Source organism: Echinops telfairi, unplaced genomic scaffold (assembly GCF_000313985.2).
Source record: "Echinops telfairi isolate 266 unplaced genomic scaffold, ASM31398v2 ScPeMD7_60;HRSCAF=208, whole genome shotgun sequence".
NCBI lineage: Eukaryota > Metazoa > Chordata > Mammalia > Afrosoricida > Tenrecidae > Echinops > Echinops telfairi.
Window position 1 is genome coordinate 2,546,159 of NW_022103958.1, and position 16,573 is coordinate 2,562,731.

The window sequence follows — 16,573 nt, forward strand, 5'->3', positions numbered from 1 at the left end:
AAAAAGAAGCAAAACAAAAAGGCTATAAATAACTCCAGGTCTGTCTTCTGACCCTTAAGGATGCTTTCCAATCCAGTCTGATGAGGTACCGAGTCCTGTCCCCTGAGTCAGAAGTCTGTTTTCAGGATCCCTCAGGGACTTGGTTACAATTCTTCCCATGCTGCCTTGTGGCATTCCCTTCATGTTTTACCACACTGTGTAGGAGGCAGACCAGGCACACTTTCTGCAGTGTGTCCAGCGCTGTCCCCAGGAGTTGTGTGGGTCAGTGAGGGGATGGCGTGTCTTGTGGTAGGGCCAGCCCTATGGTCCTCTCTGTGCATTAGCTGCTCCAAGCAGGGATGTTGTCCTTGGGCTTGGTGGTCCATGATGAGGTTCTCTCTCACTCTTAGTTTGCACCCATGTGGTCTGGACAGACCTGCCACTCTTCCTGGGCTATATGTTCAGTGCCATTCTCTGTATTACATTCTTCTGTAGAGGGGTCTACATATCTCAGCCTGGGTCCAACCCTGTTGTCCTCTCTGTTAGTTCCCTGCTTGATGCCAGTATGTGGCCCTAAAGGCTTGGTGTTGCAAGATGAGGTCTGGCCCCTCTCTCCCTTTCCTATGGAGATAAACGATACTCTCCTCATGGGTGGATTAGTGCCCTGTTCCCTGACCACCTTGTCATATTTTCCTCTCTCTCTCTCTTTTCCTCTCCTTTTAAGTTGGCTACTATATGGTTCCCAGGTTTGGGTCTGACCCCTGTAAAAGTGCCTGGACCTTGACCCAGCAATTATGCATGAAGTAGCTTATCTTCAATGCCCATTGTACTTTTTGAGCTTACCTCAGTGGACTCATGTGGTACTTGTCCCTTTGTGCTTATCTAATTCCCTTAGCATAATTTCCTCCAACTCTTCCTATGATACTAGGTGCATCATGAGTTCATTCTTGCTTTTAAGGGCTGCATAAAATACCATTGCATATACATACCAGAGTATTTTCAATCCATTCATCAGCTGATGGAAATTTAGATTGTTTCCAATTCTTCATGATTGTGAACTATGCCACAATGAACATGGGGGCGCAGATGTCTGGTTTGGGTTGGTTTCTTAATTCTTCTGGGTATATGCCCAGTAGGAGGATTACTAGATCATATGGTAGCTCGATTTCCATTTGTTTTAGGTATTGCCAGCTTGATTTCCATAGTGGATGCAGGTACCTACAGGACCACCAGCAATGGACAAGAGATCTTATCTCACCACACACCTTCCAATACTTGTTGCTTTCTGGTTTTTTGAATTGAGCTATCTTTGAGGGTGTTAGGCGGTATCTCATAGTTTTTTTTCTTATTTCCATTTCCTTTATGGGTAATGATCAGGAACATTTTCTCCTATTTTTTTAGCCATTTGTATTTCCGCCCTTGGGAAAATTCTGTTCAGCTCTTTTACCCACCTCCTCAGTGGGCTATTTGTTTTTTCTTGTTGTAGGCTAGCAGAGTATTGTAGAGTTTAGTAACAAGTCCTTTGTCTGTTGTGTCATTGTTAAAGATTTATTCCCAGTCTGTGGGCTCTCTTATTACACTTGGTAATAAGTAATTTCTATGAGATTACTCATAGAAATCTTTCTATGTACGCAGATGTTTTATCTTCAGTATATCCCACTTGTCAGGTAGTGCTTCCTCTGTATTTGTGTCCTTCTCAATATCTGATAGCCTATGTATTTCCTGCTCCAAATTTCTTATGTTTGTAACAATTCCCTCATTGTTGGCCCCAATAGCTTGGGTTTCACCTCAAGATCTGTGACACACCTTGACTTTATTCCGGTGCATGGAGTGAGGTGAGAATCTCGATTCATTTTTCTGTAGGTAGATATTCCTTTTTCCCATATCACACGTTAAAGGGGGTGTCGGCTTTCCATTTGATATTTTTTGTCCTTTATCAGTTTTAAGTATACTGATGTTTTTATTTCTGTATTTATTTGTTCTCTGGTCTGAGTATCTGTTGTTAAACCAGTCCCATGCTGTTTCGACCACTGGGGCTGTATAATAGGTGTTAAAGTCAGGTAAAACAAACCCTCCTGTTTTGTCCTTTTCTTCAGGAGTTCTCTGCCAATTGTGGGCTTCTTTCCTACTCAACTCATGAAATTGGTAGTCAGTCTTTCAAATTCCTTTAAAAATGTTGTTATTTGTATCAAATAGCTTTAAATTTATAGTGTGCCTTGGGTAGGATTAACATCTTTACTATCTTGAGTCTTCTGATCCATGAGCAAGGGATATTCTTGCATTTGTAGAGGTCGCATTTGTTTTCTTGTAATAATGCTCTCTAGTTTTCCTTGTACAAATCTTTTGGTTTTTTTGTTTAGGTATATCCCTGGATATTTCAATTTGTGCTTGGCAATTTTGAAGGGTACTACCTTTGTAAGCTCCTGTTCTGTGATTTCATCCGATGTATACGCAATCCAATAGACTTCTGTGTGTTGATCTTGTATCCTGTCTTCATGCCATATTCCTCTATCACTTCCAGCACTCTTCTTGTAGAGCTTTCTGGGTTTTCAATCTATAAAATCATATAATCTGCAAGTAACAATAGTTTTACCTCTTCTTTCATCAGATGCATTCCTTTACCTTATGTTGGTAGCTAGGACTTCCAGTACGATATTGAGAAAAAGAAGGGACAAGGGGCCTATTTATCTGGGCCCATTTTCTATCAGAATGTTTTCATCTTTTCTCTATTGACTACTGTGTTGGCTGTCGGTTCTCATATATTGCTTGTATTGTATTGAGGAATTTTCCTTCCATCCCTATGTTCTTGAGTGTCTTAAACAGGAATGGGTGTTGGAGGTTGTTGAATGGTTTTTCTTCATCTATATTATCATGTGGTCTTTATCTTTTTCCTTGTCAAATGTGACGAATAATGTTGGTGAACTTTTGGATGTTGAACCATCCATACATCCCTGGAATGAATCCCGTGGTCATGATGAATTATTTGTTTTCTATTCTTTTGTATTCTATTGGACAATATTTTGTTAATGATTTTTGCATCGGTGTTCATTAGAGATATCAGTTTGTATTTCTCAATTCTTGTGAGACCCTTGCCATCTTTAGCTATCAGGGTTCTACTAGCTTCATAGAAAATGTTTGGGAGTTTGTCATTCTTTTCTATGCTCTGGAAGAGTTTGTATAGGATTGGTGTCAGTTCTTCCCTGACTCTGGGGTAAAATTTTCCTGTGAATCCATGCGGCCCAGGGGATTTTTTAGTGTGTATCCCCTTGATAACCTTATCTACTTCTACTGTTATGGGTCTGTGGAGCTTCTTGACTTCCATCTGGCATAATCTAGGGAGGGACTGTGTTTCCAAGTATTTGTCCATGTCTTCCAAGTTGTTGAATTCATTGGATTACAGGCCTTCGTAATACTGTGTAAGTAACCTCCTATTTTCATTAGGGTCTGTTGTAATTTCCCGTTTTATCCCTCATCCTGGCTATTGATGTTTGTTCCTTCCTTTCTTAGGTTAAGATTGCCAATGGTCTATCAATTCTGTCAATCCCTTCAAAGAACCAGCTTTTTTGCTGCATTGATTTTTTTTTTGCATTGTTTTCTTGATTTCGGATTCATTGATCTCTGCCTTGATTTTTATTATTTCTTTCCTTTTGCTATTAGTCAGATTATTCTGTTGAGTCTGCACTAATTTCTGGAGGCTTTCTGGCAGCGTATCAATCATAAGTCTTTCTTCCCTTTTCATTTGTACATTTATTGCTCTCAAGGTTCCTATGATAACTGATTTTTCTGTGTCCCAAATGTTTTGGTATGTTGTATTCTCTTTGTTGTTTTCTAAAAACTTCATAATTTCATCTCTTAGCTGGGCCTGTAGCCACTCATTTTGCAGTAGGGAGTTATTCATCCTCCAATTATTTGCCTTGGTTTTCTTAACTGTCTTTTTGTTGATTCCCAGCTTTCTTGTGTAGTGGTCTGAGAGGGAAGACTGAGTCATCACTATGTGCTTGAATTTACACAGGCTTGACTTGTGTCCCAGCATGTGGTCTATTTTTGTATAGGTGCCATGTGTACTTCATAAGAATTAGAAATTTTTGCATCTGCATCAAGAGCTCAATTAATACAATTGCATAGTTCTGTAGCTTCCTTGTTAAGCTTCTTTCCCTATGATCTATCGTTCTCGGAGAAAGGTAAAATCCCCTACTATGATTGTCGAGACTGTGGTTTCTTTTTTCCCCATCTTTTTGAGGGTTTGATTGATTAATTTTGTGGGTCTCTCCTTGGGTGCATATATATTTATTATATTGATAGGTTCTTGGTCTACTGATCCCTTGACCATTATATAATGCCCCTCCTTATCTTGTTATGGCTTGTAACTTGAGATCAATTGTGTCAGAGATTATGATTGCAACCTGCTTTCTTTGAATTGCTGTTTGCTTGCTATATTTTTCACCAGCCTTTAATTCTTATCCTATATTTGTCTGCAAGCTTGAGATGTGTCTCTTCTAGACAATAGATCAAAAGGTTAAGTTTTCTAAGCCATTCTGCTAGTCTCTATCTTTTAACAGGTGAGTTCAGTTCATTGAAAAATCCGTTATTACATCAATCTGTGGACTCGGTGATGTCATCTCATACTTTTTGTGTTGGGTATTTACCTATCTCCCTTCTTGTCAGTGTGTTGTGTGTATGTGTGTGTTGGGGGTTGGGATTCATTTTTGCCTTCTTTTCACCTTTGGGCTAATGTTATTGTGGGGGCTGTTTTCAATGTGTTGACTTGTAAGTGGAGTTGCTCTATGCAGTGGTCTCCTATTTGTGCTCAATGCATGTTGTTCTTCTGACCATAGTGGGTTGGTAAGATTTTTTTGTAGATCTGGGTTTCTTGAATGCATTCTTTGAGTTTTCCCTTCTCCAGAAAGACTCTTCTCTGTCTATTTTGATAGATAGCTTGACTGGATAACTAATTTGGCATTGTTCTCCTTCAACTTTTTGAAGATGTTACTCTACTCTCTTTATTTCTTCATGGTGTCTGCCAATAAGCCTGAGCATATTCTTATATGAGTAACTTAATATGTGACTGCCTAATTTTACCCCAGAAACTCTTATGATTTTCTCTTTTTTCCTCAAATTTGGATAGTTTAACTATTAAGTGCCTTGGTGACTTCTTCCTGGGATTCAGTCTAGCTGGTGTCCTCCCTGCTTCCTTAATGGTTGCCTGATTGTCATTCATTATAGTGGGGAAGTTTTCTTCCAGGAATACCATCCCTATTTTTTTGCAGTTGACTTCTTGGTTGTGTCTTATACTGGTAATCCAATTATTTGAATGTTTTTTCTCTTCATAGCATTAAACATTGTACTTAAATTTTCTTCAGATTCTCTGATTAACTTGTTTGATGGTCTTTCCCATTTGTTGAAATCTGCCTAGTTGTCCTCAAGTTCACTTGTATAGTTCTTCTCTTCTTATAGGCTGTTGGTGATGTTGTCCCTTAACTCTTGTACTTCCCCTTGATGCGTGCCCTTTAGCTTCTCTATCATTTCATTATTTGTCTGTATTGCTTCCCTCATATCTTATATAACTCCAAACATCATTCTGAAGATATTTTTCGGTAATAGATCAGCATCTACTTTTACTGTGCACGTCGTTAGGTTCAGGACTTCCTCCAACTTTGCATTTTGTTTCTCCTGCTTTTTTGTTGAGGTTGTTGGGGATGATTGCTTTCTTCGTTCCACTTTAGGAGAACTTGGCACCATTTTCCAAAGAGTCAAAGAACAATTGGCTGTCTCTTTGGTAGTCTTGTAAGAATGCTTCTTTGGACTGCCTGTAGCCAACTGTGCAGCAGAGTCGCACTACTACTTTATCCTTCTGGGGTTTCACTCTCTCTCTAGCCAACTGGGATTCTATTATTTAGAGGGCAAGTTGAATGGCCTTCTCAGAGGATGTTGGTCAGATGGTGGCAGGCTGCAAGGGTGGTACCATTACAGTCGATCACACAGGAGGCCATGGCAGCATGACCTATGGTAGCATGGAGTTCTTCAGAGGACATGTGGGGGTGCCCACTGTGGTCTGGAACATCACAGAGGGTGTGCAGCATTGCCCAAGGTTGCAAGGAGCACCCTGGAAGGTTGGTGGGGCTTCCCACAGCAGGGTGGATTGCTGCACAGGCAGGCAGATGTTCCTGCAGTAGGGTGGGACACCAAGAAGGGTGGGCTTCATTTCTCCAAGTGTTTCAGATTGCAGGTGAACATTTCCTCAGCCACATGGAGTGACCTATATGTTCCCCTAGGTGGCAGGGAGCACCACGGAGGGTGAGTGGAAATTCCCCCAGGATCCTGGAGTGCTGCAGATGGTAGGCTGAGGTTTCCCAGCCATGTGGAGCACTGTGGAGGGTGGGCAGGTGGGCGGTGTTGCCCTAGACATGGGGGAACTCCCAAGAAGCTGGCTGGGGTGTTAGGAAAGACAAACAAACCCAAAAAATGAGCCAGCCACAACTGTGGCAGGAAAGAGAGAAGAGAAAAATAAACAAAATAAAAGAGCTTCAGCCAGCCAACCGGGGAGTTGTGGTGGAGGGTTTTATACACAGCCCCAAGGTGGTGGCAGCTGTGGCGATATTGAAGTAAAGCATTTGGGGCAGCCCCAGCTATGACTGTGTCAAGACTAAAGCTAAAAACCAATCGGTTAATGGTAAGGCAACAGCTCTTTAAAACCTAGTAGATCTTAATCTACTTATCTTTATGATACTCCTCCTTGACCTGAGAGAGTAGAGTATCCCTCTCAGTGGCTCTCCTGCATTGATTTCTGTGGAGTCCCTCGGGTGTGTGCTACTCTGTTACCATCTTGACGCTCCTCCGTCAAAATAATTTCTAATTAAAAATTAGAAATTTAAAATGGATTTAAATTGTCATTTAAAATGGATCTTGAAATATTATTTTGGATGATGAATATAATGCCATTCCCTTTGAATTTGCCATTTGTTCAGTATAGTTTAAACTTTTTAAAATATGACTCGTGGATATGTGCTTTCACTATATTTATTTGATTTATAGTGATCAAATATGATCAAACACTATGAGAATAAAGACTGTAAGAACAGAAGGTGGCATGGAGATTGGAGGAAGATTCACTAGTAACCTGTGCTAAGAAGATTACACAACAATCCTTGCTAAAAGTGAATGGACTTGAGCCACTTACTGATGACATTCAGTTCATAGTATGGATTGTGACGGCTAGGTGCAATGGACTTTCTTCAGATTCATAACAACCCTTTGTACCACAGTACAGAGCAAAACACCAAGAGGCTGTGTACCAACCTCTTTATCATTATGTTTGAGTTTGGTTGTTCTATGGGTTTTCAAATAAAAACGTATGACTCAGGGTTGTATCCTTTAACCATAATAATTCAATCTGTATGCTAAGCATATAGTACAAGAAGCTGCACTATATGAAGAAAAACTCAGAATCAGGATTGGAGAAATGATTATTAAGAACCTGCAAATATAGATGATACAGCATTGCTTTCTGAAAATGAGGAGGACTTGAAGCACTTGTAAATGAAGATCAAGGACTGCAGTCTTCAGTATGGATTGCAACTCAATGTAAAGAAAAACAAAAGGCACACATTGACACAAAGATAGCAGTGTGATGCACAGAGAAAATATTAAAGTGGTTAATGATTTCATCTTGCTTGAATCCAAAATAAGTGCTCATGGAAGCAGCGGTCAAGAAATCAAATGACACATAGAGTTGGACAAATCACCCTCACAAGACCTATTCCAAATGCTAAAGAACTAGAACGCCACTTTGAGGAATAATGTGGCTCTGGCAGTTACATAGACTCCTGCCAACTTGAGCAAAGGGGTGGAGTCTAGGCTATCAATCAGGTCATAGTCAGTGATGCCTCTGTATGGGCATGATCTTCTCATGAGGATTCTGGGAACTCCTTCTTCCTCCCTGGAGGTGGGACACACACTCTTTCTGTTACACATTCAGTTGACAAGCCACATGAAGCTATGCAGATGGCAGCTAGAGCCCAGGAGCTTGAGGAGCCATAGAAATCACTGTGCCAGTGCTGAGATGTGTCCAGAGATTTCTCAACCAATGGCCTGTGATCTTCCTGCTTTCATCATTATTGCATGGGCTACGTGAGTCTGTAGAAGAATATATGGACTAGTATCAGGTATATTGGCTAATATCAAACTTAGAGACTCCATCTGGACTGGGCCAGGGTGTTTTCTTAATATTCAATTAATCTTGGATATAAAACTCTCTCTTACATACATATTAGTGTCTCTGGATTTGTTTCTCTAGTCCACCCAGATTAATAGAATGTCCCTGACTCAAACATGACCTTTCCGTTCACCACATATACAAGTCAAAGTTGGACACTGAATAAGAAAGGCCAAGAAAAGAATCAGTGCATTAGAAATATGGTGCTGGCAAAGAATATTACATGATCCAACTTCAATAGCTATATCATCAATGGTTATAACAAGGTCTTCTTCCACCCATTTATAGACTTCAGCCAGTTTCTTCTTTCTTCAAAGTTGACTGTTTTCCTTCTCTTGGCTCATCTTGTATGCCTTCCAGACCTTCCTTAATATGCTTTATCAATCTAAAATCTATCATCTTCTATGGGGTAGCATTTCTGTAAAATTATTGCAGAGCTTCCATGATTTGGAAGATGTCCACTTCAGTTTTGTTAAAAATGTGATATTATCTCTGACCACAAAATCAAAAGCAGAAAAAATATGCTTTTATTTTTATCTTTAAGAAGGCCTAAGTAGGGAGCACTGGTGGCATAGTGGGTAGAGGACATGTTGGGCTACCAACCACACGGTCAAACATCTGAAAACCACCAGGGGAAACATGAAACTTTCTACCCCATAAGGTTTGCCATTTTGGAAAACCATAGGGGCAGTTATACTTTGTCCTTTATTGTCAATTTGAGTCATAATAAACTTGAGCATAATGAGTTTGATTTGAGTTTAATTAGATTAATGTAGGGATCCTGGTGGACTAGTGGTTTACACTAGTCAGAAGTACTAACCACAAAGTCAGAAGTACTAATCCACCAGCTGCTTTTAAGGAAAAAGATGGGGCTTCCTTCTCCCATATATGTTTACAACCTTAGAAGCCCTCAGGGGCAGCTCTACTTTGTCCAATAGGGTCAATATGAGTAGAAATCAGCTCAGTGGCAGTGAATGAGACCAAGACAAGTGCATTATTGAGGAAATGTGTCTGCCTCATCTGCTTATTGCCAAGCCGTGTTTAAACATGGTTTGTTTTGGGGGAAATGTGTTTGTGAACTGTAAGCCTAGTAGAAATATTTTTTACTTGCCCTTATACAATACCTGCTTTACTAGTGTAAATAGCCTACATACTCCCATCCCCTTTTCCACCCCATAAAAACAGGCTAATAGAGGAATCCGAAATCATGAATGTATTTGAATGCATATATTTCCTGAAATATTAGAGGAAAGTAATATTTATTTTAAGCCCAGTTGAAATAGAAATGTTCAGCACAATTTAAGAATGAGAATTTGTTAAATAGAAAAATATATTCTAATTCCTTCATGATATAAAACACTGTATTCCCAGAGGAAGAGATGTGATATTAGAAACAGAATAACATATCAGCATCATTATTGACAATGAAATCATGCAATATAATGCAGTGTCAAGTTCAGCCATATATATTTGAATTCATTAATTATTGTTTTTTCCAAATTTTAATTATGAGAGGCAAGAACTGGGTCCCATTAGAAAGACATGAGACATATTTTAGAAAGAAAGAGATGGCTGTATTTAAAACTAACTAAGGTCTTAACAGATACTTTAACCTGTTAATTGAACATGAATCTTTATGAAAATATAATTCCCCCAAAGCTGCTTTGTCTGAGCAGATCACATTTTCCAACTGGGAAAGTGGATAAGATTTTGTTACTTTTCTTCCTATTTACCCTAATCATTTAGATTCTTTTTGTATATTAACCTTTCTTCTTATTAATATATAAGTATTCCAGGGTGGCGCATATGTTTAACCACTCATCTATCTATGCTAAGTTTGGGTGTTCAAGTAAACTAAGAAATAAAAAGAGTCCTGTATATTTCTTTCTGAAATATAACCATCATGAAAATCCAAAGGAAAGAAATTCTGCTATGCAATACAAGGAGTCACATTAAGTTGAACTTGATCCCACCACAACTGGATGATTGGTATTACAATTCTGAGGCATCCTTCTTTTCCTGCCTTAATTTAATATACAAGAAAAGAAAACTATTATCCTTACTGATATTATACCTTACTGATACAAAAATAATACAATTAGAATATTCACATGGACTGTCTCTATGTGGGGAACATTGAGTCATTTCCTATTCTATTACAATACAATTTGTAATGAGAGCGATTAGTACTGAGAAAATCATTAGCTTTATTTAGACATGACAAAATGTTCCATCAACTAAAATAAATTACTGGGATTAACTGTAGCATAACTCACCACATAGAATATAAATCTTTAGTTTCAACAGGACAACTTTAGACTAGAAAAAATAAACATATATTCTGCTAAAAAGTGAAAATCTATAAAATGTTTTTTGAATAAAATATACCAGTACAAGGATGCACAAAATTTTCTCATTTACAGATTATTTAATGTGAAGAAAATTATATTACAATTAAGTAATTATACAGAGCCTTTTGGAAGGAGAACGTCTTCACTGTAAGTGGGGATGCAATTGTTTCTCATCTTACTTGCGCTTTCTAATCCAGAGCTTCTTCATTGCACTTTTCATCTCTGCATTTCTCAGAGTATAAATTAAAGGGTTCAACAAAGGGGTGATAACAGTGCAAAATACAGTCAAAGATTTATCCATGGGTAAGGTGGAAGGAATTCTCACATACATGACAATACAAGGGACAAAGAAAAGAACCACCACAGTGATGTGGGAGCCACAAGTGGACAGGGCTTTGCGCCTCCCCTCCTGACTAAGATTTTTCAGGGAGTTCAGAATAACTCCATATGAAACGAATAATAGCAAAAAGATGACCACGCATATTGCTCCATCATTGGCAACCACAGTGAGACCTATGACATAGGTGTCAGTACAAGCAAGTTTTAATAAGGGGTACATGTCACAGAGGAAGTGGTCTATGACATTGGGGCCACAGAAGGGAAGGTTGTAAACAAAGAGAAGCTGAACGATAGCATGCATAAAACCTCCAACCCAGGCGAACAGCAGTAGCAGAACACACACCCGTTGACTCATTGTGGTCATATAATGCAGGGGCTTGCAAATAGCCACGTAGCGATCATAGGCCATAACCACTAGAAGTAAAATCTCAGCCCCACCAAATAAGTGTCCTATAAAAAGCTGAGTCATGCAAGCTTTAAATGAAATGGTTTTCTTCTTATATATTAAGTTTCTAATCATATTTGGGGTAACTGCAGTAGAATAAACAGCATCTATAAATGATAAGTAACCAAGAAAAAAGTACATCGGGGCATTCAAGGTTGGACTGACCAGCACAGTCACGACAATGAGGAGGTTGCCTATCATTGTGACGATGTACATGAGCAAGAACATAACAAATAATATTTTCTGACCTTGAAGACTCTGAGTGAGCCCCAGGAGGATGAACTCAGTCACATTTTTCCTTAGTTCCATACGTTCTTCTGTGTCCTTAGGTCTGAGTTCAGGACTTATAAACCTGTAAGTATAATGATAACTGGTAACTATCAACAATCTTAAGATTATTTATTTATTCATTCAATGAATGACAACTTTGATTTATTATTTTCCAACACTATCCAAAGCTATAAAAATGCAAGTCTGATTAAAAGATGGCCCCTAACCTCAGTGAATGTATAAACTAATGGGGAAACAAATTAGAAACATACATGAGGAAAAGACAGATTATTAAATAAATGAGCCTGGTATGCTAACCTTTTATCTGAAAGTAAATAATATTATAATATAAATAAAACTAAAGTAGAAATTAAAATGTAATGTTGAAATAAAATAAGATTTACTTTGCATTTGCTTTCAGTTAGTAAAAAAAATTATTTTGGACAATGTAGAAATGGAAGAATCTTGTTAAATAACAATTGAAGTCAAAACTAGACATATTTTACAATTGCAAAATTTTTAAGGATTGCTAAACATACAATGACCACAGTCAATAGAAAAAATAAGTTTGGAAAAGCATTTACATTTTATAGGATATACATAAATTTAAAATATAAACTAGATGAAGAGTTCTATATAGCTAGTGAGCAAAGAAAAAAAAACTAATGGGAAAGTGAACAAAGGATATAAATAAACGTTACAGGAAATGTTTGTCTAGAGCAGGGGTTCTCAAGCTTCCTAGTGCCGCGACCCTTTCATACAGTGCCTCGTGTGGTGGTGACCCCAACCATACAATTGTTTCCGTTGCTACTTCATAACTGTAATTTTGCTACTTTTATGAATCAGGCAACCCCTGGGAAAGGGTCATTCGACCCCCAAATGGTTCGTGATCCACAGGTTGAGAACCGCTGGTGTAAGGGGTCATCAAATATATCAGAGAAGGCTGAAACTCACCGGTACATAGCAAAATGCAAAATAAAAAACAGATTTCACTTTATTCCTATCCACCAGTCAAAAAAAGTGTTTAATGTATTAATTATAAGTGACAAAGATATACTCCTATCAATGACTGTGTGATTTATAAGGCTCTAAATAACAAAATAAAAGGAAAAAAGTCTAAAGTGGATTCCATCATAAGAGAAAGGGTGTATGTATTTTAAAGCATACAAACAAAAAACTATTGAGAATGAATTAGACCTATACTTCTACTGTTGGAGAGATTTCAATAAGACACTATTAAACAAGAAAAGAATAATTGTAAAACTATGATTATAAATATTTGCATATGATTATATGAACATGGGATAATATGGAATTATATATGTGGTCTTGCTACAATCAGCTTACATTTGTACTTCCAATATGCATAAAATGATGAAAATTATATGAAGGGAGGTTTCAACGAAAAGAAAACAAAACAACATATCTACAAATATATGTACATCGAAAAATAATTAATATTCACCAGTCTTGCAATGTCTTTAGCACTTTCAGTAATACCATGCAGATACTAAGTTTCTACTGAGGTTGCCTTCAATATCTACCCTCATAATTCTACCTGACCTCCTAACTTTTCATGAATTACCCTTGTTTCAAAATATGGCCGAGCACTCTGAATGTGCACTAGATCCTGTTCTCCCTATTACACTCAAAACACTGCTGATGGAATTTTTTCTTACGTTTCCAGCATCACCTATTTTCCTCTGTTTTGCATTGTTCTGTCCACACATGTATATACTATAAAGTGTCAATTGTTTAAATAATCTAACCCCCAACTTCACATCTATTTCAAGCAAACAACCCCATCCTATATACAAACTTCTTCACAATAATCAATTATAATCCTGTTCTTATACTGCCTATCATTCCTATGGATTGAAATAATAGCTTGCTTATTTGAATAACATCTTATATTCTTGAAAGTCAACCATTCAAGTTTTATGCAGGCTACTGATTTCTAATAATCAAAAGATTAGCAAACAAAACTTAAAGGACACTACAATTGATGCGATAATGGTATTCACAAATGTCTGCCCACTAAAATACCCACATTTAATATTGAAATATTACAACAGTTACACTTGAACTCGTTTCTAAGAACACTAATCTTAGAGAAAGGAGACTTATTCTGGATTTGTATAGCATGAACAAATCCAATATAATATTACAAAATAGAGTCAATTCTTACATATTTTACTGTTCACAAAGTATTTCTAACATGAATGATGATCAGAATCACTTAGAAGAATATTAAAAGTTATGACTTTCCCATTATGACTTTCCCATTGCACATGTACTTTAGCAATGTACAAAAACTAGTGAAGACTCTTATGTATAAAAATGCCTCCTGAGTTACCTGCAGAAGCAAACAGTCCTTTCACCCAACTTCTCCTTTGAGGTACCTTTTCTCTTGTCTTAAAATGTAACAGCTTCAGGTATTGATGCCATCTCTGTGGACACAGAGTATAAGATAGTAGAGGCACCATCACCACATCAAGACACATTTCCATGTGGCCAACTTTTTCCATGCTTCACCAGGGCTGTTCCATCTTGATTTCTCAGAGGGTAAAAGAGGGTGCAAGAAGAATAGAAAAACTGTGATGTAACCAAACAAAGTCTGAATCTTGGTTTTAAACCAAGAATCTTGGTCCTGAAAATAAGCTTCAAATAACTAGTATGTGGTTTTAAAGAAAAGTGTGAAGGAACAAATTGTGAATTGCTAAGATGAATATTTTAAAGCTTGTCATTTAGACGTGAAGTAGAGAACTAGCCTTTACAACATTCAGGTTCTGAATGCCTTATACTGGCCTGACTTCGTACAGCAGAGTTGAACTTTGGTTTGCCTGAAGGATGAATGATAATTTAATGTTCATACTTTGTTCTCCTTTGAGTCTGTGTATCATTTCAGTTCCTGAAATAGCTAGTCATCTAAATACTCCTATTGACAAACACTATCCACACTCAGGGCAACATTCTGTGGACACTTTATTTCCATTTGAACTGTAATACATGTAGTTGAGTCATTCAATTCCTGCAACTCCAAGAGTGATTCTACCATAATTGAACTCTTTGGGACATTAATCATAATTCTGAGAGGAGCTTCCCCATCTCCAGAGATGCCACAAGGACAGTACCCACATAGAGAAGGACTTTGAGAACCGGGACCTCAGGGAAGAAAATCACCAAAGGACATCCTGAGGTCAAATCACCCAAAGGGAAGAACAGGGGTCAGAATTGGAGTTTGTGAATTTTCTCTTGCTTAATTTATGACCTTCAAGCAAAACTATTTGGTAAGTTTCAGTCTTAACTTTGTGGATGTCATATGAACTCACACCAGAGAATGAAAAAAAAAAAATTTCAGAACAAGTCATTGGAAACTATATTCAAAAGCACATGTGCAGGGTAGTTCCCTATAAAGATAAGTTAATGTCCTAACTCTTCTCTCTGTGGAAGTGACTCTGTGTAAATAGAATGTGTGAAGATATTCTTAGTTAACTTAAAGTGAGGCCATCCACCAATTGGGTGGCCACCAGCCAGTTAGGGGGCCACCACTGCTGTTCTTATCAATGAAGAGAAAAGATGCACAGAAACGGAGAGCTCGAGAATGCCATGGCAGGTTGTAGTTGCCACCCAGCAATTCTTGGAGCCATCAGAAGCGAAGAGAGAGGCAAAGAACAGATTCTGCCTCTTTGCTTCAGAAGAAGCAAAACAGCCACCACCCTGATGCTAGACTTAGTCTCCAGAACTGTGAGAAAGTAACCCTCTGTTGTCTAAGACACCAATCTGTAGTACAGTGGTACCTCGGTTGTCGAATAGCTCCAAGCTTAAACTACTCGTAAAGTTTGGAAAAAATCTGCTTGGTGTTCATAACTTCGCATGAGAGTCCAACAGAAAATTCAACTTGAAAAAAATCCTCTATGGGCTGAGAGTGAGTCACGTGTGGCATCTTGCCACAGACAAAAGGATGACACTTCAGTGTAAGCACTGCTCTCTCTCAGCAAACATACAGTGCTTGTATTATTAGTGCACTAACATGTTTGTGATTGTGCTTCTAACTTTCTTTTAGGGCCTTTACTTGCATAAAATATTGTAACCATGGCTCAAAGAAAGGTAGTGGAACCAACAATAAAGCTAAGAGGAAAGTGGCGAGAACCAGGATAGAGTTAAAGAAAGAAATCCTTGTCTGATTTGGCAGCAGAAAACGTGGCTAAGTAGACATGTTCAACATTTGGGCAGGGAGCAGAGGGGTGGGGGAATGATTAAAGTGACTAATGTATTGAAAGGTGTGAAATCATTAACTACGAAAAAAAAAAAAAAAAGAATCCAGACCATCAAAGAGGTTGAAAAGTTGCTGTTAATTTGAATAAATCAGAAACAGCTCAATGGTGACAGAATATCAGAGAAAATGATATGCAAGAAGGCTAACAGCTTCCACAGTGATTTAATGAAAATGTTGCAGGAGCAAGTCCTGAGCTGTCCCAAGTTTTCACAGCCAGCCACGACTGGCTTGAAAAATTCAAAAAGAGAACAGGCAAGCACAGTGTGGTGAGGCACTGTAAAATGTGAGCACAAATAAAAAAAGACGCTGATAAACTCATGGCTGAATTTAGTGGATACCTGGGGGCTGAGGGCTTCATTCTCGGGCAAATATTCAGCTATGATGACACTGGACTTTCTGGGTAGGGGGTGTAGGGGTGGGGGGAATGCCTAATAAGACTTTCAGTGCTGAAGGGAAAAGGCATTTCCAAGCCACAAGCCTATGCAAGATAGACTCCCTCTACGTTTGTTGTATGGGAGTTCTGGGGGGGGATTTAAAGTGAAGCCCATGTTAGTGTACCATTCTGAAAATCCACAGATTTTCAAACAACAAAACACAATGGAAACAAAGTTAATTTTCTTTACCATGCTGTTTTTTGATATCTAATGTACTATATTTATTGTATTTAGATGTTATAAAGGGTATTTTCACAACCTAGA

At 38.1% G+C, this 16,573-nt stretch overlaps 1 protein-coding gene across 1 annotated transcript; it reads right to left on the reverse strand.

Moving 5' to 3' along the window:
• Nucleotides 1–10,717: 10,717 nt before the first annotated feature.
• On the reverse strand, nt 10,718–12,897 carry LOC101643095 (olfactory receptor 4A47-like). Its single transcript, XM_013006103.3, has 2 exons — nt 12,831–12,897; nt 10,718–11,643 (listed from the first exon to the last, which is right to left on the reverse strand). The coding sequence occupies exon 2, from the start codon at nt 11,633–11,635 to the stop codon at nt 10,718–10,720; it is 918 nt and encodes a 305-aa protein (XP_012861557.1). The 5' UTR covers nt 11,636–11,643; nt 12,831–12,897.
• Between the last annotated feature and the right edge of the window lie 3,676 nt (nt 12,898–16,573).